The sequence below is a fragment of the Pagrus pagrus genome, assembly GCF_965226575.1.
Source record: "Pagrus pagrus genome assembly, chromosome: 1".
Lineage (NCBI taxonomy): Eukaryota > Metazoa > Chordata > Actinopteri > Spariformes > Sparidae > Pagrus > Pagrus pagrus.
Window position 1 is genome coordinate 32499491 of NC_140185.1, and position 26672 is coordinate 32526162.

The following is a 26672-nucleotide window of genomic DNA, read 5'->3' on the forward strand; positions in this document are numbered from 1 at the left end:
TAATGCCCGAAGTTGAAGTCAACCTAGTGCACAAACCTGCAACATAATCGCGACTGCCATCACAGCATCAAATCATCATGAGTAATTTTCCGACAGGACTTGAACGCAGCACCCACTACAGTTGCCAGTTTGTATAGGTTTGTTCTATATTTGTCAGGACGGAGAGCTGGAAAGTTCCCACTGTGTGTATGCAGTCGTTCAGCAAGGTGATCCACAGGTAGGTAAGTCAATTGTTGCTTGAAATGAATTGTTTCCCGCTGTTATATTACTCTGAGCTTACTGGAAATATGGATGCATAGTGTTACCGTACAGTGCGCGTTCTCATAAATTAACTAACACGTCCAAATTCTTTTACAAGTCTGTTTCTGTGTCGATTTACTGTGCCTCTGTTCTAATAGATCAGGAGAAAATACGATCCCATCATTCCTCAGGGCATTTTGATCTCATATAGTGTGATGTATTCCAACAGTAGGACTTTAAATATGCATGATACTGAGCATCCTGCTATCATTTTATCATGTCTAGCTGTCACTGTTATATTTCTGTAATACTCCTAAAGGGACTCATCTGTGCTGTGATAATTATTTCCTCTCAAAATTAATTATACAACCAAAATAGTCAATGTTATCTATATGGCTTATGGTATATTTGTGTGTGTGTGTGTGTGTGTGTGTGTGTGTGTGTGTGTGTGTGTGTGTGTGTGTGTGTGTGTGACCATGCAGCTGTGATTCTTTTGTTATCAGATAATTGCAACACACTGTTGTGTTTTTTCTCTTCAGAACATGCCCGCCAGGAGGAAAACCTTTGAAAGTGCTTCAAGCAGCTTCTGGATGAAGTCCCTCGGGCATCTGGTGGCAATCTCCTCTCTGTGCAGCGTGATATCAGGATACTCTGACAGACAGAGAGTACATGACTTGATGTACAAGTATCCTCTTATTGACGGGTAAAGGATGTTTATTGTCTTGCCTACACGGGAGTTCCACTCATGGAGTAAATTCATTGAATCCAATTTGAATTCCTCTTCTTCCTGTCCGTTTGTCCTCACCCCCTTTCCGTCTGTAAGTCATAATGACCTAGCTCTCCAGCTGAGGATACTTCATAACAATCGCCTGAGCCAAATTAACCTTCACAATGTTTCCAAAGTGGCCACGGACATCACCCGTCTCCAAGCTGGCCATGTTCAGGCACAGGTATTGTAATTGAATCACTCCTGACACTGGTCTGTTTTAAGTCTGTATGGATTGCTCCAGACAGTAGCCCAGTTAAAGCACGCATTGACTTCACGTGAGCATCGACATTTTGGGACCTAAAGGGGACCACGTTAATAAAAAAATCAAACCCAGAATGACAGCCCCCTCAGTAACTTAAATGCCTCTCCTGCTCTCTTGTTTTCCCGTCCCTTTGTCAGATGTTTGCAGTCTATGTGATGTGTGGGGCCCAGGAGAAGGACGCTGTGAGGCTGACGCTGGAACAAATAGATGTAGTCAGACGTATGTGCACCGAGTACCAGGACTTTCAGCTGGTCACATCGGCCCAGGGTATAGTACACGTCAAGATGGGACTGCGGGCTATTTACATACAGCCATCACTTTGGAGATAAAGGAGAGATCTTTTTTTATTCAGATGATTACCTTCAATGTTATTACGTTTTTTTTGTGTGTCTAATATGAATGTAACTCCTCTATAATCCTGTGATTTATGAATCCATTATTTGAGTAAAGTAACACTAACAAGTAGTTTTAGAAAACATATACAAACATTGTGATTCGTTGTATACACTGTACATTTTAAAACAACTTAAAATTATTGCTCTACTGTAATTTCAAGATAATCCCTTTCCTCGATCTTCTTAAGTAAAGTCACTTTGTCAGATTTTACAGTGTATTCAGTGTCGACCTTCAGACTTTTTTTTTTTAATTCGCCAGGATTATACCTTATTTTAGCTTCTGCCTGAATGATAACACAACTCTGAAACAGCAGCTATTGGTTTGGCTGGAGGCATTCATTTTGGTTAATGTGTTCACTGTATGTGTGTCTGTCATTGCAGAAATAAGGAATTCCAAGGACAGGCAGAAGATAGCCTGTCTCATAAGTATTGAGGGGGGCCACTCTATTGACAGCAGCCTGCCGGCCCTGCGGATGTTTTACCAGCTTGGGGTCCGCTCCATGGCCCTCACACACACCTGCAACACACCCTGGTAATTAAGGGATTTTTTATTAATTCTGTGTCATAGACCATTTTTATATTGCAGCAAGTCAACATATGTGAATCACTTAAAATTTCCCATACAGATATTTGAATATTAAACATGTCATGTTACTGTTCAAAATAATTTGTTTTTTAAAAACATTTTGTAATGATTCTCTCTTCCATTGTTAATTGGCTCAGGCCTGTGTAGAGCCATGCTTTTACCACAAGCTTTTGGTGCTATTTTGAATATGATTACCTTTGAGAAAAAGGGTTTATTTACAAGGTTGACTGCATGGAAAGGTCAAATGTTTTACATTTTTTTCCTTCCGTGCAACTGAACATAATGGGAATATTTGTACTCTCTCTCAAAGGCTATTTCAGATCCCGTCAATGAAGCATTTTTTGGATGTGTTTTATTACGCAAGACTTCTTCAACGCTTTCATCACTCGTGGTTTTGACAGTATTCTTTTTCAATGCAGGGCTGAATCGTCCTCAAAACTTTATAATGTCTATCAAAGACAGAACAACAGTTTGACAACCTTTGGGAAGGTAAGCTTAATCTATTATCAAGTACTGTGCAGGATTGTTTGGGAAGGTTTTCGAACATAACACTTGTTTTTTATTAAGACAAAGAATTGTATTTAACAGTTGTTTCAAATTGAAGTTATTGTCACTGTTATGCGTGTTGTGAGTTTATCTGTGTAGTATTGGCCAACAAACATGTGAAAACTGTATTATTACTATGACTTTAATTTTATTTTGTGGTTTTAGTGGAAGTAGTAGAAATAGCCGTGGGTGTTTTGGTTGCTGCAGTGAAAATAGGATGATTTTAGGATTTGTATTAAGTGCAGATACTCACTACATTTTCAAAACAGGATTTTTACTTTACTTTTCATGCATTTTAGGGGAATTATCAATTATGTTTATTTTGCGTCAGTGCACAGTGCCTTCCCAACATCGCAAGAGTGATTTCAACCTATCAGAAGTAGCAAGATGAAACAACGTGAAAGACGCAATTTATCTTTTAAGTCATTTTTAAATGACATCGTTTGGTTCCATCTTAATTGTAAGCATTTGCTACTTTTCTTTGTTGTTTATGATAATAATTGAAGATTCTTTGGGGTCAAATTAGAAGCAATTTGAAGACGTCACTTTGGGCTTTGGGAAATTGCAATGAGCCTGATAGTTTTTACCTTTATGGACTAATTTATTAATCCTGAAAAAAATCGGCTGATAAAAGGATGACGAAAATATTAAATTTAAATACATTTTATTTGTTTAGCCGATAATCATAATCACATTGCCTCAGTGGGCTTTACAAACTGTACAGTGAACGACATCCTCTGTCTTTAGACCCTTGATTCGAGTGAGGAAAAACATTTAACCGGGAAAAAAAAGATGGAAGAAACCTCAGGAAGAGCTACAGAGGAGGGATTCCTCTCCCAGGACGGACAGACGTGCAACAGATGTCACATACAGAACAGAAAAACAAAATCACAGTTTACAAATTGCACTGACAGAATATCTGGTACAAATTATATAATATGTGTTAAGTGTGCCGAGGAAGTAGAGGAGGGTGACAAACAAATACTTACACAATACCCTAATCAACAGCAATGTTGTCGGACTTCCTTGATTGCTATCAGAACAAGTGTGTTTACATGTGGATCTTCCTTACCATTTCCTGTTGTTGACTGAATTATCCTCTGTCCTTCCTATGATATTAAAAATGGCTGCTTGAATTGTTTTTTTCAGGCTGTTGTTGAGGAGATGAACAGACTGGGAATGATAGTGGACCTCTCTCACACTTCTTGGGACACAGCCTTGGCCGTGCTGAACCATTCCAAGGCTCCTGTTATTTTTAGCCACTCATCTTCCTTCTCCATCTGTGACCACAGCCGCAACGTACCTGACAGGCTGCTGCACGAGCTGGTGAGAAAAACAATTCACTGAGCGATTAATTGCTCCTTTAATTGCTTGACTGAATGTCTATATCATCACTCCAATCACTGATTATTAAATTATTTAATTGTTTTTCGAGTTTTATTTATACCCTTGACAAAGAGCGTGCAATCTTTTTTCATTGTTAGCCTTTTGTGTTTCAGCAGGATTAAAAATGTATGAACAGATTCCCCCCCCCATTAAACTACTTTTCTATTTCAGCCCATTAACAGTCTCTATATGGTAATTGGATCTAAATCTGAAGGGTATATTTGCTGACTTTTTATTGTTTCATATCCTCCATAATTTCCAAGAACATGTTTCTTCCCACACTTTCCTCTCCAGTCTCAACCATAAACATAAACATGTATACACAAACATGAAGTGCCTGATAATGACCTACTGGATAAAACCGAATGTCTACAATAGATCAACTGCACTTAGGATAATTTCGCTGTAGCTGGCTGTCAGTTGAGTTGGCTTTGTGGTTCAGGAGCGGAAGGAGTCAATAATCATGAATGTTCTTCTTCCAACATAATGTAACCACTTACAATAAATGCACCATTCTTTACTGGATTTTTATTACTTTTATTGTGTTACAGACTTACAGTAAACTCCTTAATCTTAGTTATTACAAAGTCAATGGTCAAACTGTCAAACCTGAATGTGCTGTCTGACTTGTGAAGTATCAGTATCAATGAGTATGAGTTTTGTGCTCTGGACTTCGTCTCCTCTCTTTCCATCCTTTGTCTGAAAAGCTTTCATTAGTCTGTGACCTTATTTAGCTTCAGTTGTTCACACCGAGTCAACTAACTTCTTTCCCCCACTTGAGACTTGAAGTTCTGTTTATCTACGCCGTACTGAGCCTACAATAGAACATCAATCTCCTTCCCTGTTAGTGCTTTTTGTCATTTACTATAATGAGAAATTCAGTTCAATCCCAGGGTACAATAATTCTCATCATAAATTCACATCACAGATAAAATTACATCTTGTCTTACTGTGTGAATGTGATAATCATAGGTGGTTCGGGGTAGCTTGTTGCTTTAAGTATTTTCCATGCAAACTCAGTGTACTGCACACAATTTTAAACATTTATTTGAGTATAAAATTAGAAACATCCATTGGGCGAGTTACAGTGCGCACATTTGGCACGTCCAGTATGTGACTGCAGTAGATAAAGACTGAATATCTATAAACTGTGGTAACATGGATATATTTCTCCATGTTTCTCATTACGCCACATGCTGTGAGTTTACTGCAGCAAATGGTTACGGGGTGTTTGAGATAAGACAAGCATACGACTACAGATATTGAATGTAAATGAGAGGAATAAAGGCTACTTGTGTCTGAATTTATGAATACGTAGATTATTGTTACATGTAGTTTTTACTGCTTTTCTACATATGCCTTCTTGTGTTTTCGTGTGTTGCGTTTCAGAAAAAGAATCGAGGGTTGATCATGGTGAATCTCCACAGCAATTTCATTTCCTGCAGAAATGAAGCTAACATCTCTAATGTTGCTGGTGAGGCTTCCATGTTGAGTTTTTTTTTTTTTTCAGTCATGAAGTGAATCTGTAGTTTGCATTTCTTATATATCAGTTGATTCATTCTTCCGTCTGGGTTTTACAGACCATTTTGATCACATTAAGAGCGTGATTGGAGCTGAGTCGATAGGAATTGGTGGGGACTTCGAAGGTGCCGTGAAGTAAGAAATATTCACTTGCAAACACTCCATACAGATAAATTGAAGCACTAAGTTAAATGGCCATAGTATTTTCAAAAACAAAATCTAAGAGCGGTGATCATCAGAGACACAACTTACATATAGACACAGAAGCCAAAATAAAACAAACCTCATGCTCACACTTGTCTCTGGCAGTTTCATTTTCCAGAAGTTGTTGTTGAACCAGATCAATTTTGTGCTTTTGTTTGCCTGTCACGATATTAGCAATTTGGCTGTCTCAGTTGTCAACAGGCTGAAAAATGGCAAAAATCAATAACTTTGTACCTCTAGCAGGCATAAAGAGAGGGCTGCTGCAGTAGATTTGCTGTAGAATGGTGGATGATTGAATTTCTTTGTTGCGAACACCATCGAGTCCAAAAAGTAATGTCACAAAACAAATGCTGTATTAATATGTATTGACTAACACAAAAACTGTGTGAGTGCTTTCATTATTTTTGAAAATAAAATGTGTTTTTCTTTGACAGTTTTCCTCGGGGGTTAGAGGATGTGTCGAAGTATCCCGCCCTGATCCAGGAACTCCTGCAAAGGAACTGGACTGAGCATGAGTTGGCCGATGTCCTACGGAGGAACTTCCTGCGAGTGTTCGAGGAGGTGGAGAGGGTGAGAAAAATGATTTATGTAATTTAGTAATTTGACCCTAAAGATGGAGACATTACACTCTTTCTTTAACCTGAAAAAGTTATATAGGTAGTGCATCTTCTTCTTGCTGTCTTTCTGAGAAAATCAAGCAATCCTCAAGTAATATTTTGAGAGGTTTAACTTATTAAGATGGCTTGATATATTTAATGTCAATGTAAGATATGTGTAAACCTATTTTTAGAATTATAAATGCTCTTATGTCACAAGATAAGATAGATATTTAAAAGTTCAGTTTCACTCATAACTCCGTTGTGATCAAAATTGTAGTTACTGCACTTTGGCTTCATAGCGCAGTTTAATTGAGGATAAAAGCTGAATATTTGGTATATGAAGTCCACAGTAAGTACTATTTCATTAGGATGTATCAAATATTTAATTTATTTTGCATAGGCATTTCCTTGCCTGACACATTCCTGAGACATCTCAACTCTTTTGTCTTAAAGATCAGATTGAGAAAAACCTAAAATGTTATCTTCACACTGCACATTTGAAAATATTCCCCACTTAAACAACAGCACAGATGAGTTCAAAAGTCAAGTCGAAATTTGATATACAGTATCTTTATCGCCTCCCTCTCCTGTCTCACTGTATTTCCCACAGGTCCGTGATCAGCTGAGCGCTAACCGGCCCAGTGAGGTCCAGATCCCTCTAGAGAAAGTGCAGAACTCCTGCAGGCTGGTCCTCAGACGTCCTAACCCTAAAGGCCTGCCCTCTTCCTCCCGAGCCCTTCATGGACCAAAAGGTCTGCTAATCCTGGCCACAGTCCTGCTGCTCTCCAGCACGATTATGATTGAATGAATATTTAGAAACTCAGACCTGCTGCAGCTTCTTTTTTCCCTTGTGCATTAAGTTTTAATGTAAATAAGAATGATTGAGATTGCTGGAGCCATTTGTGGGTCATCCCAGCACCTCCTCAGGTCAGTAAAGATAAGAGAAGATTAATCACTTTCTCACCACCAATACAAACAATTATTGAATGTATGACTCCATTTGGGGGAAAGGTGTATTTTTCATTTTTGTCTGCAAAGGTCTTTTATATATATTAATTGTTGACCAGTGGGCAGTAAGTGAGGTCACTAGGCCAGGGAACGCTATAATTAACAGTGCAATTTAATGTACAGTGTTGCATTCTAATAGTAATAATAATATCACACTTACTAATTATTGCTATACTATTACTCAAAGGTGTTTTATGAAGCGCTTCAACAAAGTAGTCCAGGGTGAGAAATTTATAAACAGATGTTATTTTTATTTTTTCTTACAGCATAATAAGAAATCATGGAAGCTTACAAAAAAATAGTGTGTAATTTTGTGTTAACTGTTCTGCCCTTTGGCCAAACAGACGACTGCCTTTGTTTTCCTCATTAAATATTTACACATGAAAATGACTGAAACATAATCTTTAACCCAGAGCAGCGGTTAGTCAAAGCAACAGTGTGAAAACCTGCCTTGTTAATATTTAGATTCAGTACTGTACGCCAGCAAAGGTGATAGGAATTTGCTTTGGTGAGCTCACTTTGATTTCTTCATTAACTTCGTCACCATGTGCATAAATCTCACAATGTAACAGCTCTTGAAAGTTAATACTCGTCATAACTTCATTAAAAATACTGTGAACATAAAGTTTCCATATAAAGAGTGTATTTGCCAGAATTGTAGTGAGCAAAAAAAAAACCTATATCTGGATTGCTGGAAAAAAGAAAAAAATGTTTCTATCAAAATTAAAGGTGAAGCAATGACCAGCACTTTTCTTAGCGTTGTGTTATTAGTTGTTTTAATAACTGCACACCTTGTCATGGTTTATCCCTTGTAAAACACAGTTGGTTTGCACAGACTGTTTAATTTACATAAACATACGGAGGTCTGGAATACTAATCATGTTCAGCTTTTTAGAAAAAGACCTAAAAGCAACAAAGCAGGGTCTGAAAGTCATAGTTGTAATCCTTAAGATTTAAGTTAAGTAGTAAAAGTATGTTCTCCTTGAGCAGTTGCTTTGTCAGAAATAAAAAGGGTGGAAAACTTTGATATAGAAAAGGATTTTCAGAATGTGAATACATTGAATGGCTATTGCAGAAGCAAAATGAAAACTATAAATACTAGAATCAGAAATGAGATTGGATTCTTACAACCCGTTCACCCCTGGTATTAAAAATGCCAAAATCTATATCTGGGCATGTTATCTGGATAAGGAAAAATGCATGTTAATTGCAAAGTGTAAATGCGCCGTGAACGGAACGTGATTGGATCTGGAGGTGTTCTGGCGAGCATTGTGTTCGGATCTTAGGTTGGTACAAACACAATCAGTACAACGTGCTGGCATCTGTATACATCATAACACTAATACAGATATTTGCTCTTTTAGCTAAATTAAATGTAGGTCATTGATCAAATTAAAAAAAATGAACAAGCCTGTACGATGAAAGAAACACAGCTTTAGTTACTGATTAAATGTCTACTCTGCGCCATGAATGTGTCAAAAGTTGCGTTAATTAACAGAACTGTGTTAAAAAATAGAAGCGATGCAGGTGGAAAATGATGCAGCTGATCTGCTGTTAACAAAGCATATATTTTATCTAGTCATAAAATAGCCCACATGGCGGTTTCTGCAACATACCAGGACAAGTTGACTCATATCTTTATACAAAGAAAGGAATAACTTAATGTATTTTATATGCCAAATTCACAAGAGGGGATAAATAAGAAGATTTTGTTGTACACATAGTTTCACAAAGTTTATAAAGTTTCCCCTGACTCAACAAGCCATGATTTGTCAAGGGAGTCTGGGGCCGATTCGCAGACGCCCCTAATTCCTCACGGAGGACAGAGATCCGATCTCAATGTGGATAACAAGAACGCAATAAAAATACCAGGTTTTATATGGAAAGGCAGGATCAGATAGTTTTTTCTTCCAGAGAACGTATCCAGATACGGATCACTTTTTAATACCAGGTGTAAATGGGGTGTCAAGGATAAAGATTACGGATTCTTCCTGTAAATTAAACCCCTTTTTATGTGCAGATAAGCTTCTCGGGTTTGCAGCAAAAAAAAAAAAAAAAAAAAAATGCAACAGTTCAAAAGTCATTCACATACAGTTTTTTTTCTTCTCTCAACAAAACCAACACAAAATCTGTCCATAAATTATAACTCTCTCTAAAAACATGTCAATATCTGGCAATCCACGTGTACAGTTTTGGATTCGGTGCCACCTACTGTGTACAGCACAACCAACGTCAAACACTGTGTCGATTATCCACAATAGCATTTTCTTTACCTCAGTGGGGAAACGTTGTAAAAAATAAATAAATAAATAAATAGAGATGTGCTTCCAAAATAAAGAGCTGCAAAGAGAATACAAATCTGGCATTCTATTAAAACGTCCATGTACTCAGGATAGTCTGCCAAATTGTCAGAAATGAGGAGGTATTTGCGACCTATAAATAAGAAAATTTGTGTGTAAAGCTTGTGTTTGACAACCTCACACAGAAGCATTGATTTCTGAAGGAGAAAAAGTAACAGCTTACATTTGTTAAGAAGGGCAGAGCTGTGAACATACAGGTGGATATGTACACTAATATGTCCCGATATTCTACAAGAATAGAATAAACCACTTTTGTACTCAAAAGTCCATACTTCACATAAAAAGTGTCTAATTCATACATCTACCCAGAACTGTCTGGCTGCAGAGCCGGAGTTGCCGTGTGTTCAGAGGTGGAATGTTTTGCGTTGAGTCAGATGCTCCTGTGTGGCAGCCAATAACAGGTCATGAGTAGATGGTGATAACCTCCCGACCTCCTCCCCGGACCAGCAGCACTCTTTCCAAGCCCTCAGTCAACACCTCCAGAAACTCCATGTCTGAAGTACAAGTTAAAGAAGTAAAACCAACTCAATTTTGCGCATGTAATGTAGCTCAAAATCTTTAAAAATGATGCAACACCCCTTTTGTTTTTATCATATTGGCAAAGGATACAGTTCTCATCACCGTCCGTGTTCCGAGGCGGCCCCGGCATGTTGAGCAGCACTAAGCGAGCGTCATGCGATCGGTTGACTATAACCTCGTTCAGCTTCACAGCCGTGTGCATTCGCCTCACATTGGACTGATCCCTGGAGTGCAGCAAGGGGGGAGAGACGCAGTGTGAAATTGATTTGTGCTAATAAGAAACTTTATTGGACTTTCTCAAAGCGAGCTCTCGCTGTGTCGAACACACACAAAGAGAATGGGAAAATAAGGTGAAAGGTTTTACTGCCGTAATGAGGAGCGTAAAGAAGAAACCGAACTCACGGTTTGAGGCTCATGAGCTCTCTGAAGTTCTCGGGTGCGTTGTTCCTGTTCCTCCTCTCAGCCTCACACCTCTCTCTTGTCCACGTCATCTGAACCTTCTCTGGAGGAGCCTCCACCACCTCCTCCTCCTCATCTGAGTATAGACTTCCCATACGCACCAAAGAGTGTCTGTCCTTCACCAGCTGGGCCTGTGAGTGCCAGGGGATTATTATTATTAGGCTCTTACGCAGGTATGTTACAAACCCTGTTACGAATAGCAATTAACTAGTCGTGAAGATTTGACACATAAAAAACATGAAAATAATAATAAGAAATAAACATACCTCTCTTTGTCTTTCTGCACTGGACAGCCTCATTTGCCTCAACATCTGGGACCTCTGCTCCATCATTAACGTTCGCTCGTAGGTGTACGCTGAGATGTCACTGTCATGCTACAAAGTGCAAACATCATTTTAGCGGTGAATCCAAATGAGACATGCATAAATCAGCTTTGCAATGTAACTTTACATTTGAAACAAACATCTTTATGGCATCTTGAGAAGAACAATAAACATGTTTTGATTCGGTGTACCGCAATGGGCATCTGGTTTCAGTTTCAGTTACTTTCATGCCGAGCTGTTTCTAGCAGTAAAAAGCCTTATTTTTATTACTTGTTTTTAAAGAGGGATTCTTACCATCTCCACCACCTCCACCTCAGCCTCTATTCTCAGCTGGTAAAGGAACGTGGCCAGATCTTTCTTCATCTGGATGCTGTTGTCGTCCATCTGGGCCACAGTGAAGATTCGCATCTTGCATTTCCTCCAAACCTAAAATGCCAAGAAAAAACAAAAGAACATGTAGTGCCACAAGCTAAAAGTTGAAAAGAGCAACACTCTTCAAAGGAGAAGGCCCCAAACATAAAACTATGTAACGAACAAAGACTATTCAAAGAGAGCATACGAGTTTGGAATGACTGCAGTTCAAAGTCTGTTTTGTTTTTCTTGTCAACAAAGTTAATTTTGAACACACGTATTAGAATTTACTCCGTCTGCTGAACATTCTCAATGCGTCCATTGTACAGTACAGAGAGTAAAACCACATCATTTTTACAAATTTTAAAGTAGCTTGTTAGGAAAAAAAAACCTCAAACATATCTGTCATCTCACTTTATGCTGTTTGAGTAGGAAAGGCAGCAGCATTAGCATCCCTCCATCATGGACGATCCACCACACGTCAATGTTGCCATCTGTGAAGCGTTCATGGTTGCTCGGGTAGAAGGACACATTTTTGGGCACCATCAGGGCCAGGTGGGCAGCTGTGGTGCAGCGGACTGTGTCTGAGTAGAGGTGAAAACATGGGGGCATGGATATTAACTGTGCTGTATAAATTAATACTTATACGGATTATTCACATGAGCTTTTTCGGGCCCACAGCTGCTAAAACTACGCATTCATTATAGCTGTTTGTTTAGTGCATGAGGATTCAAGTGTGAAAACTACATACTTTTGCCTGTAGATGGTATCGAATCAGAGCTGCAGCCTTTAATAGGCTCATCTTATACAAACAGTAATTCAGTGAGTCTCTTACTGATAAAAGTCTTCCAGGCGCGAGGGTCTTCGCTCTGTCTCCAGCCATACGGCCAGCCCATCACCACGGTGTTGTGCTTCATGCCCCCCAGACCACAGGACTGGATCAGATGGACAACGCCATCCCGCACTTTAGATGCCACCACGACCTGGCAGAAACCCTTTACCCGCTCGATCTCCATCATATTCTTAATGGCCTGGTGGACAAAATGTGGGTGAACAGAAGTTAAGAGCAGATAAACCAAATGGAAACAATCATAAACCAGAGATAATTAATGCTAAAAGGGAAATTATCTAAAAAGCTTAAATGTCTGATAATTGTACATGCCTTACATTTATTTCTACAGTTATTGTCACATAAACATGAGCAAATGTTGCTTCATTTATTGAGTTCTTTACCAAACACATCACATTATGAAAAATGTCCCTGCATCAGTCCCTTATTTTATATGAAATGGCTCATTGGCGCCAGATTGTAGAGACAACAACAATCTGTTTCCAGCCATGCCCTTTGATTAAAGTGGCAAATGATTAAAAAAAAAAGTTAACAGTTGCTGAAGATCGCTGAAAATTCAACTTGATGCATGCGTACGCTTCATTGTGCTTTTCAATTTACAAAAGGTGTTCATTTGTAACAATTAGCTGCAACACAGTACGATAGAGAATTCTACAAAGCACGCTCAGCACACATCCCTTTGCAATATTCACCTGTTCGGCTGCCTGCATCTCCCCATAGCTGTCCAGGAAGTTGCCCTGGATGACAGAGCCCACGATGGTCAGACCCTTTCCTGCCTTCAGCTGTGAGGCAAAGGTGAGCAGGCGAGGATATTTGACATGGAGGTCCTCGTCCAGCTTCAACAGCACCAGCAGCTGAGGTCTGTAGAGCACACAGTCAAAGACAGTCAATAGTGGAGGTGTGTCTTTGCACACCCTGTTGAGAGACTCTGTGAAAAAGCATTATTTTCATTAGATGCAGTTGTGTAGAAAACATCTATGAAAAAGGATTAATTTAACGGTCGGTGTCATTGGATGACATTCAGTACCAAAGTCCAGATGAGCAGGATCAATGGTTGTAATGTGAAAGTTGCTTAGACATTAAGGTTACATACAACTGTTGCTTCTATATACATTTAAATCACAGAGAAACGTCTTAACTGATGAGATAAAGTCAAAGACCTGCTGCTGAGACACTGTATACATCGTAAATAGCTCTCCCTTGTCTTCTCCACGAAATTTATTCCAGTTTTGACCTAGATGTGAAGACATATTTTGACCTCCAGACAACAAGTGCTTACTGGCCTGCCTTGTTTCCATTTTACTGATCTATTGCCTCCATTCATTCATCGTTCCACTATCTAACCTATCAATATAAGCTTTTATTTTGTCACTGTCATTGTATGTTGAGTAAATGCCAAAAGAGGAAGTACACCAGAGTTATTAACACTGTTCCAGCGAAAGATGACACACCTACTGACTGGAACAACAGGATAGCAAGCATGTTTCAGAAACAAAATCCTCTTAGTCACGCTACAACTTCCCATAACTGCATACACACACGCAGATTTACGCATTAATGACCACCTAAGACTCTCATGTTGCATTGTGTGACATTGTCATTGAAGTGGAGGATCATTTTTGCAGGAGATAGAGAATTTATTTCATTTGACCATCTGGAAGATGTATCGTATCTTGCCTATACAAGCCTGTGGATGATTTGTTTAATGCTGCTGGATTGTGGATTTCTTTGTGAAAGATGTGTCTTAGTAGCTAATGTTAGCTTAAAAATGCTAAATCTGCTAACATAAATTAACAAGCAGCTTCGAGCACAACACAGAAGTTCCACAGAGCCCCTTTAAAATGATTAAATATTCACTTAAAAATATCACTTCATATCAGATAGTACAATGATAGCAATGTGAAATATTTGCTAATGATGAGGGTGACAGTGAGGGATGATTGATACTGCTTCATTTTAAGAACATTCAGAGCATTTCCTTTGGGTGTAGCTTTACCTCCAGTTCTTGGTGTGCGGGGGTCCAACCTCTAGCCGTAACAGGGCGTATCGAGCGCCGCTAAGGGACAGTCCTCTTATTCCGTCTCCCCACTCCTTCTCAGCTCTGTTGTGTGATCGGAGGAGACGAGACACAAACATAAGGAACGGCAGACAATTTAGGTAACCGGCTCTCCCCCACTGTCCTTTTACAGATACGCAGAGGTCAGACAGAAACAGAGACAAAACCATCATCACCCCATGCCACGCAAATGCTAATCAGACTCCAGACATACCCTTGGTACTCAATGTACTTGTAGATCATCCCAGCGATACCCATGGCCACAATAGCATAGTACCAGGAGGAGATGAACATTAGAGCCAGACACATACTCATGCCAAGGAAGGACAGAGCCCTGTGGGTGCAACACATAAAGGCTGAAGTTATGTTTTTGCATACCCAGTTGACGACAACTGGAGCATAAATCTTACAGTCTGGGTCTTGTAACAGAAAAGCCGATGGTTTGAATGCCTGAGACAAGCCTGGACAATTGGACAGGGACGAATGAAGTGTGCTCCCACCCCTTGTAAAAAAGTATGGTGGAGATACACCTGTACTCACCAGTGGTAATATTTAAACCTTGGCCTCCAGTTGGGTGTGCGTAAAAGAGTCTGAACTGCACAGGCTAAGTTTACAAAGAGGTAGCACATCAAGAAGAACCTGTTAAATGAAGACAAAGATAATTTTCAATACATTTGACTTGGATAGTGTCATAACATCAGGGATGAAGTTGGCTTTAACAAAACAGGGAAATACAGACATTCATACGTGCTGTTTATACTTGACATCTATCATATTCTTGGCCTGTGTGCTTACATAGAAAGGATAGGAGCCACCATATCCAGTGAGGCAATAAGGATGCCCAGCTCAGCTATGAGACCAGTCAGTAGTAGTGCCCATGTAGGCTCTCCATTGGTCTTTCCATGACCAAACACCTGAAACAAAACATGCAAAAAAAAAAAGTGCACATGCGGTTCAATGCAAATCACTTCCTCTTTGGTACTGTATCATAGTCAAATATGCTTGCACGACAGATATCACCAATGCAAACATTTCCAAAGAAATGCAATGAATGCTGTCATATGTTCTGGGCCTAGCCAGAAGCAGACTACGGGGTAACTTAAGTCTCTGACTGTAGGACGTCAAGTCTGGAGGAGCCGTCTCTGCGTTATTGTGAAATGGTGTTGCTATTCAGATACAGTAACCTGAGGTGGTTGCAAAATGTATTATCAGCAGCATGTCCCACCCTGAGGAAAGGAATAATGTTGTCCTTGGCAATAGCCTGCAGAAGTCTGGGAGCCCCGGTTAGGGACTGCAGGCCCGCCCCAACTGTAGAGAAGAAGGAGCCGATAACAATGACCCACGGAGACGGCCAGGAGAGCGTCCCCACCACCAAGTTTTTTCTAACAGCGTCCCCAAACCTGCAAGCAAATGAAGTTATCTTATTTCTATTCTTAGATTTTACTTTGCAGTGAGATGATATTAGCACACAAATGAACTTACTTGTCTCTAAGGACTACTCCCTCAATGCAAGCGCCAAACAGGACAACAGAACTAAAATCTGAATACAAGAGGTCAAGGAGCTCACGGTGACACAAAGCTGTAAAGTTTATCACATCTGCCTTCCTATCTTGTTCCAAGGAGCATCGTTGTTAGTTTTATTGTGTGTAGTCACCAAATTAAGGATACAAACAAGTGAAGTGGTAGTGATAGCTAAGATAGTTCCCACAGGTATGGACTTTTGAGCGTCACGGAGATCACCAGACCTGTTGGAGCCTGCCATGATACCTAGAAGGAAAAATAGGTAGTAGATTAAAAACAAAGGACATGTAAAAACTGTTTAATCCTGCCCCCTAGTGGCTGGATTAGAGAGAGGTTTAAAGCTTTTCTGTTGTGGTGCTAGTCTAAGCAGTTTTGGATATAATTTGCTCAATGTTTTAAGAATTAATGTAAAAAAAACAAAAACTTTTTTACAGTTTACAGTCTTTATTTTTTTGCCACAACAGCACATCTTAAGGCTTATGACACTGTCATACCTGTGGCCGACGGGAAGAAGATCCCCACCAGGAGTGTGAATGATGTGGCGATGTCTGCGGACACGTACATGCCAAAGTTCTCCATGGCACTGTGGGCATCCACTGACTGTAGCCCCGGTTTCTCTAAGATCTCCCCTTTCTGCTGGTAGGCGCCCCACATGTTATCTAACAACAATCAACAGACATTTTAATCACTGGCAACAAAATAACGTGATTATTGATTTGTACAATTCTTGAAAATGAAGGCATGATATCCAAAACACAAACTGAACTTGAATGGGTACATTTAAGGGTATCCATAAAAGACTCACCTCTAATAATCCCACTGCTCAGTCCAGGGATGCCCTGTATTTCTGTCACATTGTTCTGCATGAAGTAGTCATCACACTGAGTGCTGCTCATGTTCCCTGGCAGACAGAACCTGTCCCACAGCTGGCTGGGCCCTGTGATGTTTCCTGTTACCACAGTCTTAGAGCACACGTCAAAGCGATCTCTCACCAAAGTCCTGTTTCCCAGCATGCAGATCCTTCAGCAAGAACAGGGACAGAAATCAAATTAGTACATTGATAATTGTATCAACTATCCTCATCACTGTCCTTAACAGTTAATTCAGTTTAATTTCAATACGTTGGATGAACTGGCATCAGGAGAAAATGTCTATTTGACTGAAAAATCACACCGCAAGTAACTGGTGCCAGATGGGAAACAGAATCATAACAAGGCAAAAAAAAAAACAACTAAATAATATTGGAGAAACATTTCTCCATGTGGAATCAACATTCCTCTCACCCCATAATTCTATATTAAGGCCCCCATAATGCCCACTACTTCCTTTTAAGGCACATGTTTATTGTGGGAACCTTTCGCTGCAGACTCACGGGAATTCTGGCGGATGAGTCATGGATTTGAGTGCCCCGGCATAGATGGAGACAATTGAGATAATGACGCAGGCGAGGAAAAGAGAGGCCAGCTTGTTGACATATTTCACTCCTACAAAAACCACCACAGCCATCAGGCTGAGGCAGATAGTGCCGTAAACTCGCATATTGTTCAGCATGGCACTGTCGCTCCCATGGGGGTCCGTGGCGTGAAATATGGCCGCCTGGGGGACCAGATATTTCTGAGAAGAAAAAAAAACATACAGCAGGACAGTTTATTTATATATATACATAAATAGAATGCATGTAATGGGATACAGAAGAATGTTTAGGGATCATATCTTTGCATACAAATGTGAGGTCAGCAGAATAATATTTTTGCAAACTGACCAGGAAGATTTCGATGGCCCCCAGTATGTACATGGCAGAAGCAAAGGTGGTGCCCAAGTAGAAGCACAGCCCCACAGCTCCACCAAACTCAGGGCCAAGGGAGCGTGAGATCATGAAGTATGCCCCTCCAGCTGCAATAGTAGAACAAACTGTTAGACACACTAAAAGCTGCTGGAAAGCGCATCATATTTACTACATGCTGTGAACAACATAGTACATTTCTGCTGCCCCCAAGTGGAAGAACATAAAATTTAACTTCTAAATCTATTCAGAACTGCTTTCTCCTTTTTTTAAAACTACTTTACACAATAGAACAACTACCTACAAGTATTTAAGCAACATAACGTAACTTTTGTACCTTAAAATAACAGCTCAAAATCATTTTAATGGGTACAATATCTTGTAATAGGGGTGGCTGGTGTCTCTGTCTCAGCCACTCCGCCCCCCTATCACTAGTTTCTGCACTATGTAACCTCAGTGAGAGGGTAGGATCACAGCGTTACATTCAACACATAACACTGTTATGACATAGTGAGTTTTGTTTGTAGGTCGCACCTACATTATGTCTGACAAATTGTTACAGACCTGGGATTTGTGTTTACGACAGTGGTGTTGCACTCAGAAACTGTGGGGGGCGCCGAATCACACAAAATGCCAGTTTTTACATAATGTTGCTTTAAGATACTGCATGTGTACACATACCAGGAATTTGACTTTTTACATTGCTCTCAGTGTTTCCCCACACATAAATAGACATACAGCGCTTACTTGAATGTATATCTGCTGCTAGTATGATGTTATGTATGCCTCATTTTATTGTATTGCTGACTAGGAATTAATATTATTTTAACTATTATTTAGTTATCTTTTTTCATTTTGAATTTGTGATTTTTCCTTTTTTGGGGAGTCTTCATATTTCTGTTGACTTCTTGTATTGCTTGTGTTGGTATTGTACTGTTTCTTTTGGAAATGTCAATAAACAGGTCATCATAAAAAAAAGAAGGTACAAGTGTATTCAGTATCAACACTATGAATACACTTGTATCAGAAGGTTCAAATTATTACCTGGAACAACACCATTAGTAGCAATGGCACTCATTGATATGGCTGTGAGCATCGTCTGCAGAGGAAAGGGGGAAACATGATTAGTACAATAAAGGACCCACATGCAGACATCATGGCAAATTGTGGGTGTTAAAAATCGAGCACAGCTTCCACCTAAGACAGCATACTCCGAAACATTTAGCATATGTAGGCTGAAATTTAATAAAACCCCAGTATTTGATATGTAAGAATTTGGTAATGTGCGCATACTGAGTAGAAAACACAAGTCGAAGTGACATTTTTTTGGCGAAATAATTGCTGATGCTCATGCAACCATGTGGATTCGATTGACTGGTTTGGCAATAAAAGCTGGCCCACATTGTTGGTGGAATCAACCCAGTGTAACAGTGGGTGTGTGTACTGTACGATATGTGTGTGTGCGTGTACTGACACACGAGCAGCACATGAGGACAATCAGGAGGGACTGCATGATGCCAGCCATCCCAACAATCCACGTCAGTCGGAGGAAAAGAATGACACCGAAGATGTTCTGGAGACACGGCAGGTAGACTCCCATCAGAGTGCCCATGTTGGGAGACTGACAGAGGGAAAGAGGGAGAGAAGGAGGGGGAGGCGAGGAGAGAGAGGGGAGAATATTGACCATGACATTTCAGGAAACAAGTGTATTGATCATTAGCATTGATTGATGTACTTTTTAAAGGTCATTCAATCACGTTATCAGCTCTTTCCATGTATACCAGGTCTTGCACAGCCACAGCCTGACTGCAGAGCGTGCAAAGGCATAAGCAATCAATCAGCAAGTCTTAATACTAACCTAGAATTTGGATAGCAAGCCAGGGAGAGAGCCAAGAGTGGAGGATAAAGTTTCTAAACCTCAAATGACTTGATTGCACACATGATAAAAACAGTGAGACGTAACGTTCCTGACCTTGGGGGTCTTCCTACGTGAGGCCTGAGCGCTCTCCTCTTCCTCATGCTCCTTGGCGCCCTGGGTGATGTTGGTGTAGCTGACCAAGCGGCTGAGCAGGGAGGAAACCTTTGGCCGGATGTCCAGCTCTTCCTGGAGGGGAGGAAGGGGGAAGAGGTTAAACAACCTAATCTGGTGTAAGAGTTATGCTCTGGTAGAAATATTGGGATGTACAAACAACAGACCTCAAACAAAGCCAGATTCCTGTCATAGAAGTCATTCTTCTTGCCCGCAGCATCGGCACTGCTGAGAAATGGACTGTCTTCTTTATGATTCCCATGTCCTATTAGAAACAATAAAAACAAAGACAATTTGAGCTACAGGCTCAAACAGATATATATTTTCCTGCCAAAAAAAAAACAGGCAAACATCATTTTGAAGGAAATGTCAGCGGCTTCCAGGTAACACAAATATTGTAACTGCAACATCAGGTTCATGTTTTTCCCTGATATGACGGAGGCATGATTTCTATGAAGTTTTGTGCAACCTGCAATGAAATCAGCATCGCCCTCTCTTGAGAAGATGCTTATTCACTGGAACAGACATACAGTAAAGTATCCAGCAGTGTTGGTGTTGATTCAGAGCCTTCTTTCATGTAGCAAGAAACACAAATCTAGGTGAAAGCAGAATTAAAAGAATTAAGAATTAAAGATGCGTTTTCGTTTGCATTAGTTATATTATTATGAACAACTGCGGGTGTACAGTTATGTGGCTGAAAGGGTCACAACAAGTGCAGGCACACGTCACTGTGATTCTGTCGCATGTGGTAAAAGAGTGTCATGGATGGCATTAAAGGTGCACTATGTAGTTTTAGCCACCTTTCTAGCTTCATACAGTGTCCCGGAGACCTTATTTCCCTCTGAGGACAGCTTGTTTATTCAGTTGTGAAAAGATATTTGTCAAATAAATATTTCAGATTTTGTATTAATGCCTTGTTAACATTATAAATAAATATATTATAAGTAAAGGTATGACCTTTAAGTTATGTAAGGTGTCAGTGGAGATTAACAGACATATACAGCAATTTGCATTCAAAACAGAGTAAGATGACCTGTTTGAAATTCGTAAACAGTTTCTAGATTTGGAAAAAGAACAAAACATTCCATGTGGCAAATTAAAAAATCTCATATTGTTTGAAATGTGGCACTACTGAGATAAAATCTCCACGAGGAAACAATAAAACAGCCCAGCTCCATTGCCTGAACAGTAATTAATGAAAACAAAGTATACCAGTAAATACAATTCTCTACTCCGGTAACAGCCTTTCCACGGAAATCCTTTTCAATATCCAGTCAGACAGCTTTTAAATGTCACTTTTAATTACAACTCAAGCATCTTCATAATCCCAATGTAGCAGTAAACTCTTGAAACCCAGTTCATGCACTGAAGCAGCAGCGAAAAGGCCAAAAGCAGCACAGACTGGCACAGCAAAGTCCAGGTGATAAACAAGCATATAATTCGATTTTACTCTCATTAACTTCTGCTTTTGAAGAAAAGAATCAAGCAGAGATGAGCTCAGTGCCCGGGGGCAATTATTGCACGCAAAGTAGCACTGCAAACCTTATCACACACATTCACACTCAAAGACATGCACATACCTCATTACCTAGAAGTTACCTAACCTTGGGTTATTAGAGCATGTAAACTTTGACAGCAGCATCTCTGAAGCCAAATTAATCCTGCGACAAAAAGTCTGCCAACTCACCAAGTGGGCATGAAATAGAAAAATATTCTCAGCTACATAAAAATAGATCAGCTTTGTTTGCAAGTGAGTTGGTTGAGCTTCAACAGTGGTCTTCACTCACCTGTGCTCTGTGTCCCACTGCTGCTAGTATCACTGTGGGTAAGCATAGTTATGCGCTGTGTGCAGACTGCAACACACGACTCTGTGCTCTAGCTTGGGGAATTGTCGATTTCTATCCGGGACACCCGGTCACCCAGGGTGAATACTCATTCAGGGGCCTGATCTAACACATGGTGCACAGTGAGGGGGGTGGGAGGTGGGGAGTGGAGGACACAGTGGTAACTCACTGACTCACACACACACACACACACACACACGTTTGCTCATGGGGATAAAAGAGCCTTGGGTTGAGGGTTTCTCAATTTACTTTCAGTCTGGATAAATCTGGATGTATTCTCAATTATAAATTGTCTTCCAAGAATACGACAATAAGCAAAACCATCACAACAACTTGTAAAATGTCAGAAGGATGCAAAAATCACAAGAAAATAAAAGCATCAAGGTCAAATTCCTTTTGGCGTGTCACTCCAAACCCTTCACAGCTGGATTGCAGCGATGCCTGGAAAGAGATAAGAGTAAAAACAATGCCAACACTGTCCTCTAGTGTCATCTCACTGTCATTGGCATGAAATAATAATAATCAAGAAACTGTGTTTAAAGCTGCAATGAAGGGAGAATACTGCAGATGAAAAAGAGGCACAGCTCAACTTAAAGAGACATCCGGCATTTTGGGAGCCATGCAGATGGATGTTGCTCCATAATTAGCCATGAAATAAAGTATAGTCAGATGTTTCCTGTTACTCAGCCTGTGCTGCTCCAAATACTCTGTTCCACATGACTATCCTAATGCTAAAACCTAAAATAGCTCAGCCACAGACCAGCACAATAAAAGTCACTCGAACAATCGAGCTGAGGAGACTGTGGGGGTCTCCTGTTAATAACCTGACATTAAATGTCTAATTAAAAAGATTAAAGATTAACCAGCTTGTTATGAAGGCACACGGGAGTCATGCAGCGCGCACAGAGCAGCACAGAGGCTTTACAGCAACGTGTACCAACACGTCACCTGTGCCCCCACCTGAACAGCTCACAACCTCTGCCAGAAGATCAAAGATTGTCTGTGTTGGAGGACTGGGAGGGTGCATCCAGGTAGAGAAGTTGAACATGACTTTTACTTTCCACTGACTAACAATCTTCTAACTCTTGCGAGGACTTTTTGTGCTGAGTTTTCTCAGCAAAGAGTATAAAATGTTAGTGTTGTGGCGCACTGGATGTTGTGCTTACAAGACAATTATTTAAAAAGCACACACCCTGTTAACAAGCCTTTTAGGCAGATTATAAGCACAATTTCAGCTATTCTATTTATAATTGCCATAATGGTCAGGAGCCCTTATGTTCACACCACCAAGGCAATAGATGTAGAAGTGTCAACGCCCTTTCAATTGAAGCTCCAGTCTGATGAGAAAAGTCCAAAGCAAGCGTTTTGAGGGACTGCTGATGTGTCAGGGCTGTCTGGGTACAATCTGCTGTTTTTACACCTAGATTGATTCGTAGAGACGATGCTACGTGGTCAAGTCTTTTTCAAAGTGCAAAGAATGTCACAAAACAAGCAAGCTCTGAGCAAATCCACACGACAAAATCAATAATATTTTTTAGTTATTGGTCCAACAAACAACTTTCAGAAAAAGGCAAACAGGTCATCGGTTTACTTCATCTAGGCTGCTCTGTGTACTCTCAGTACTATTTGGATTATTCAGTGTATACAGTGATACAGTGGCATTTTCAAAACCACTAATGTTCGAGAGAGAAAGGAACTTCACAGTAATGTGTCTGCACTTCATAAAGCCGATTAGAAACGGAAAACAATATCGCTGCCCATTAGCTTCTTAGGGTTTGAAAAAGCCTCTTTGCTAAACTTCCTCTTTAATAAACTGTTAGGACTTAACAGAGAGGCAGGGAAGTCACTCAGCTTAGCTCACTCTATTCTTTGCAGTTAGTTGGCAGGAATGTTCTACTTATTATGTATTTGGAGGCGGTGTGTGTGTGTGTGTGTGTGTGTGTGTGTGTGTGTGTGCGTGTGTGTGTGCGTGCAGTTAATAAGAGTATAAGTGTATGTGCATGTCAGTCGCTCCCTCCGCTTTTATACACTGCATGCCTTCTAAAAGGAGAGCGAGATGTGAGTCTGGGTTGGGCAAACATGATACAACTGTTGCATGGCAGCAGCTCAAATGGTTTAAGGGTAAACTTGTTCTGTATTGCCCACTGTATTCAGCTCATTATATTTTCCTCCTGAGCCTGTAAAATGATTCTCCCAGCACTAAGAGCCACGTTGACTCCTTATAACTGTCTGCACTCTATGTGCAATGGCAAAATAGTGAATGAGCAACCATTCCTTCAAGTGAAAAACGTTGACATGATTCATTTGGGGGCCTGCTTTGAAACCTAATATCTATTTGTCACAAGCAGGAATTGTGGGAGTCCAAATTTAGACAAAAGCAAAGCCCAGCTGGGTCTTTATGTGTTAGCATTAGTATACAGTGCAGAGCTAACCCAGCTAACATTTTGTTAGTCACAGTATGGTGCATCAATGCGGAGGCATGATAACATTAGGCATGGTATTTGTCATAATAGCAAATAATATATAACTGGGGCATGACGAGTGCAGCTATACTCCCACTTTGGTTCAAGCTGAGGGCAAGCCAATCAAAATATGAACCATATTTACATGTAAATGAATGCCAATATGTTCATGAAAACATATGTCTCAAACTCAAAGTGCAAGCTTAATAATGAACTGCCCGGGGAGACACACATTTTCAAAACTGTTGGGGTCCTAATATACTTCCAGCAGCGGCAGATTCAGGATGTTTGTGGGGCAGGGGTGAAAAAAATAAAAAGGGCCACCCGTGCACAGAGAGTTGTGACATATTTATGGTGAGAGAGGGCAATTTACCACATTTTGTCCAATGGAGGGGCACCCTAGAGGCCACTTCATCATGTTTTATCCTCTTTTTTTCGAACATGGGGCCACCAAGGGGGGCGACTGTGCTCTACCAGTGCCTTCCACCAGTGCCTTTGCTCTGATTGACAGCTCCCACTTCCCACAATGCATTGTAACATCAAATTAGCATATTTTTTCACTGACTAAAGCAACATTCATACCCTTTTGTAGTGCACATCTAAATCCGGACAATATCACTCAGAAATGTTGTTATTTACATGTATGGAGAGATTGGTACAGTTAAAGTATACCTATGTAGTATATAGTGTCAAGTTGGTCATGAAAAATCAAAATGGCACAAGGAAAAAACATGTTTTGCTTCTTAAAAACTGCTACAAGCTTTATATATAGTTGTTTGGTATCGTTGTACTTGCCTGTGGCTTGAAGCAATGTAATTCTGCTGAAGCGATAGGCCAATGTTAGCTGTAATAACTGTGTTTCATGCAGAGCTGCATCTGAACAGAGCAGAGGAATGCTAACCTGCTGAGTCGTACAGCAAAACATATTAGCTTTGATGTGTGCTAATGATGAGGAAAAGGACGGCAGTTCAGCCTGATTACCTCAGGGGGTGAAGGTGGGCGGGAAAAGGTGCATCGTACAGAACAGCAGACTTCCGAAAGAGACTCAAATTAATTAAACGCATTTTGTCAATGGGTGTAGGACTACTGACTGAACAGAGTGTGTGGTTTGTACACGAGAACTGTCCGTCACTCTGTCTGTATCATCTTAGCAGATATTGCTTCACACACTTAATGAAGTTTATGCTGTACATCTGCTGCACACACACTAATGTTTGGCTTTGCTCCATGTACAGATCAGAGATCCTGTGGTGCAGATAAACAGTCACTGCCTCGTTTATCTACACATAATCTACTGAATGTTCATATCATAAACAGCACACTACCATGAATGCAAACAACAAGATGGTAAATATTTTTCCCTTAGCGACTTCACACTTGACCATTAATTAGGTTAAAGTGTCAGTCATACCCTGTCGTGTCCACAGCGGGTTGGAAAGTAATGAGTTTACCCCCCGTACATTGATGCATTGCAACGTGACTGACAGCCCTTCTCTCGACAATTCTGTTATGGGGATCCACTGTAGCTAATGAAAGCATCGTTAAAGAAAGGTACATTTCAGATATCACATTGTATATGATACTCACTAATGTTAAAAAAAAACTTCAAGAAGGACGGAATATTCAACATTTTCTGTTCAGGCTTTTGAATTTTCAATAAGGTCGACCAGCGGGGATAATTTAGTTCCACGTTTCACATTCATCATACCTCTGATAAAAACTGAAATAGAAATCATTCATATGTGGCCACTAAACTATTCAGGTTTACATGGATGTTACTGTATATGTTTTGTACTGATCTCTGTTTTATGTCAAACGTGAAGGTGTGAAGAAGACCTCGGTACACCCAGGAGAAACTGAACGCATTGAATTGTTAAGAGATCCTCAGGGAGAGCTGGAGAGCACACTGGAAAAACAACATCTGGCTGCTCTGCTTGCCCTGTTGCCACTTTGATGCGAATGAGCAGATAGAACAAAGGTGGCAGATGATTGGACGGCAATGACAGTTACATCACAGGAAATAACATGTGACGGCTAATCTAATTAAAGCACGATCCTCTGTATCATCTATGATGATCTTTAAAGATGAATAAACTTGAGGGGTATGTGCACTCGTGTTTGTCTGAATTGGTTCTGACTCTGTCATCAGCTCCACATTTCTGCTCCGCCACAGTGTGTTTATCTCTCATGGGTCATCTGAGCAGCGTGCCAGACAGCATGAAAGCAATGGTCACCCTGTTCTCCTGAATTAGAGAGGGGACACACTGCAGCATTCTCCAAATCACCCACTCATTATATCATTTCTCAGAGGTAAAGATAAGCAAACACACATTTGCACTAAATGTTTATATTACGAGCCCAGATACAAAGTATGTTCTCTTCTTTCCAATAACAACCAGAGTAGTGCCAGTCCAATTTAATTCAATCAGGACTAATCCGATATTAAATTTAATAGCCCCGTGTCACTCTAAATTTTAAACCACCCATAACTGTCGAACCATAATTTAAGCTAATCAGATCTAGGATATGCCACAGATTGTACTCAGTCATAGATAACAGCAAAAATAAATTAAATAGAATACAACTGATGTTTTTTCAT

The 26672-nt window shown here is 40.2% G+C and overlaps 2 protein-coding genes across 3 annotated transcripts in view; one reads left to right on the forward strand and one right to left on the reverse strand.

The window, feature by feature from the left end:
* On the forward strand, positions 1 to 8918 carry dpep2 (dipeptidase 2). Of its 2 annotated transcripts, none has more exons than XM_084360921.1 (11): positions 1 to 221; positions 780 to 943; positions 1064 to 1190; positions 1409 to 1538; positions 2048 to 2198; positions 2672 to 2741; positions 3948 to 4124; positions 5574 to 5658; positions 5765 to 5840; positions 6344 to 6479; positions 7119 to 8918. In XM_084360921.1, exons 2-11 carry the CDS (start codon positions 783 to 785, stop codon positions 7314 to 7316), a joined length of 1311 nt encoding a protein of 436 aa, XP_084217047.1. In that variant the 5' UTR covers positions 1 to 221; positions 780 to 782; the 3' UTR covers positions 7317 to 8918. The 2 variants fall into 2 exon arrangements, with proteins under 2 accessions (XP_084217047.1, XP_084217048.1); XM_084360922.1 differs by having other exon boundaries at positions 1 to 217.
* The window catches only part of slc12a4 (solute carrier family 12 member 4), a 22816-nt gene continuing 3892 nt past the window's right edge, over positions 7749 to 26672 (reverse strand). The window contains exons 2-24 of the mRNA XM_084360910.1: positions 19935 to 20032; positions 19711 to 19842; positions 19213 to 19359; positions 18783 to 18837; positions 17718 to 17848; positions 17328 to 17569; positions 16761 to 16975; positions 16450 to 16614; positions 16103 to 16201; positions 15917 to 15974; positions 15660 to 15834; positions 15230 to 15348; positions 14975 to 15073; positions 14649 to 14768; positions 14375 to 14479; positions 13071 to 13239; positions 12364 to 12559; positions 11943 to 12112; positions 11472 to 11603; positions 11121 to 11228; positions 10798 to 10985; positions 10486 to 10619; positions 7749 to 10370 (exon numbers count right to left, since the gene is read on the reverse strand). Coding sequence (XP_084217036.1) covers positions 10279 to 10370; positions 10486 to 10619; positions 10798 to 10985; positions 11121 to 11228; positions 11472 to 11603; positions 11943 to 12112; positions 12364 to 12559; positions 13071 to 13239; positions 14375 to 14479; positions 14649 to 14768; positions 14975 to 15073; positions 15230 to 15348; positions 15660 to 15834; positions 15917 to 15974; positions 16103 to 16201; positions 16450 to 16614; positions 16761 to 16975; positions 17328 to 17569; positions 17718 to 17848; positions 18783 to 18837; positions 19213 to 19359; positions 19711 to 19842; positions 19935 to 20032 — 3149 coding nt within the window. The 3' untranslated portion in view covers positions 7749 to 10278. The remainder of the gene's footprint in view (positions 10371 to 10485; positions 10620 to 10797; positions 10986 to 11120; positions 11229 to 11471; positions 11604 to 11942; positions 12113 to 12363; positions 12560 to 13070; positions 13240 to 14374; positions 14480 to 14648; positions 14769 to 14974; positions 15074 to 15229; positions 15349 to 15659; positions 15835 to 15916; positions 15975 to 16102; positions 16202 to 16449; positions 16615 to 16760; positions 16976 to 17327; positions 17570 to 17717; positions 17849 to 18782; positions 18838 to 19212; positions 19360 to 19710; positions 19843 to 19934; positions 20033 to 26672) is intronic.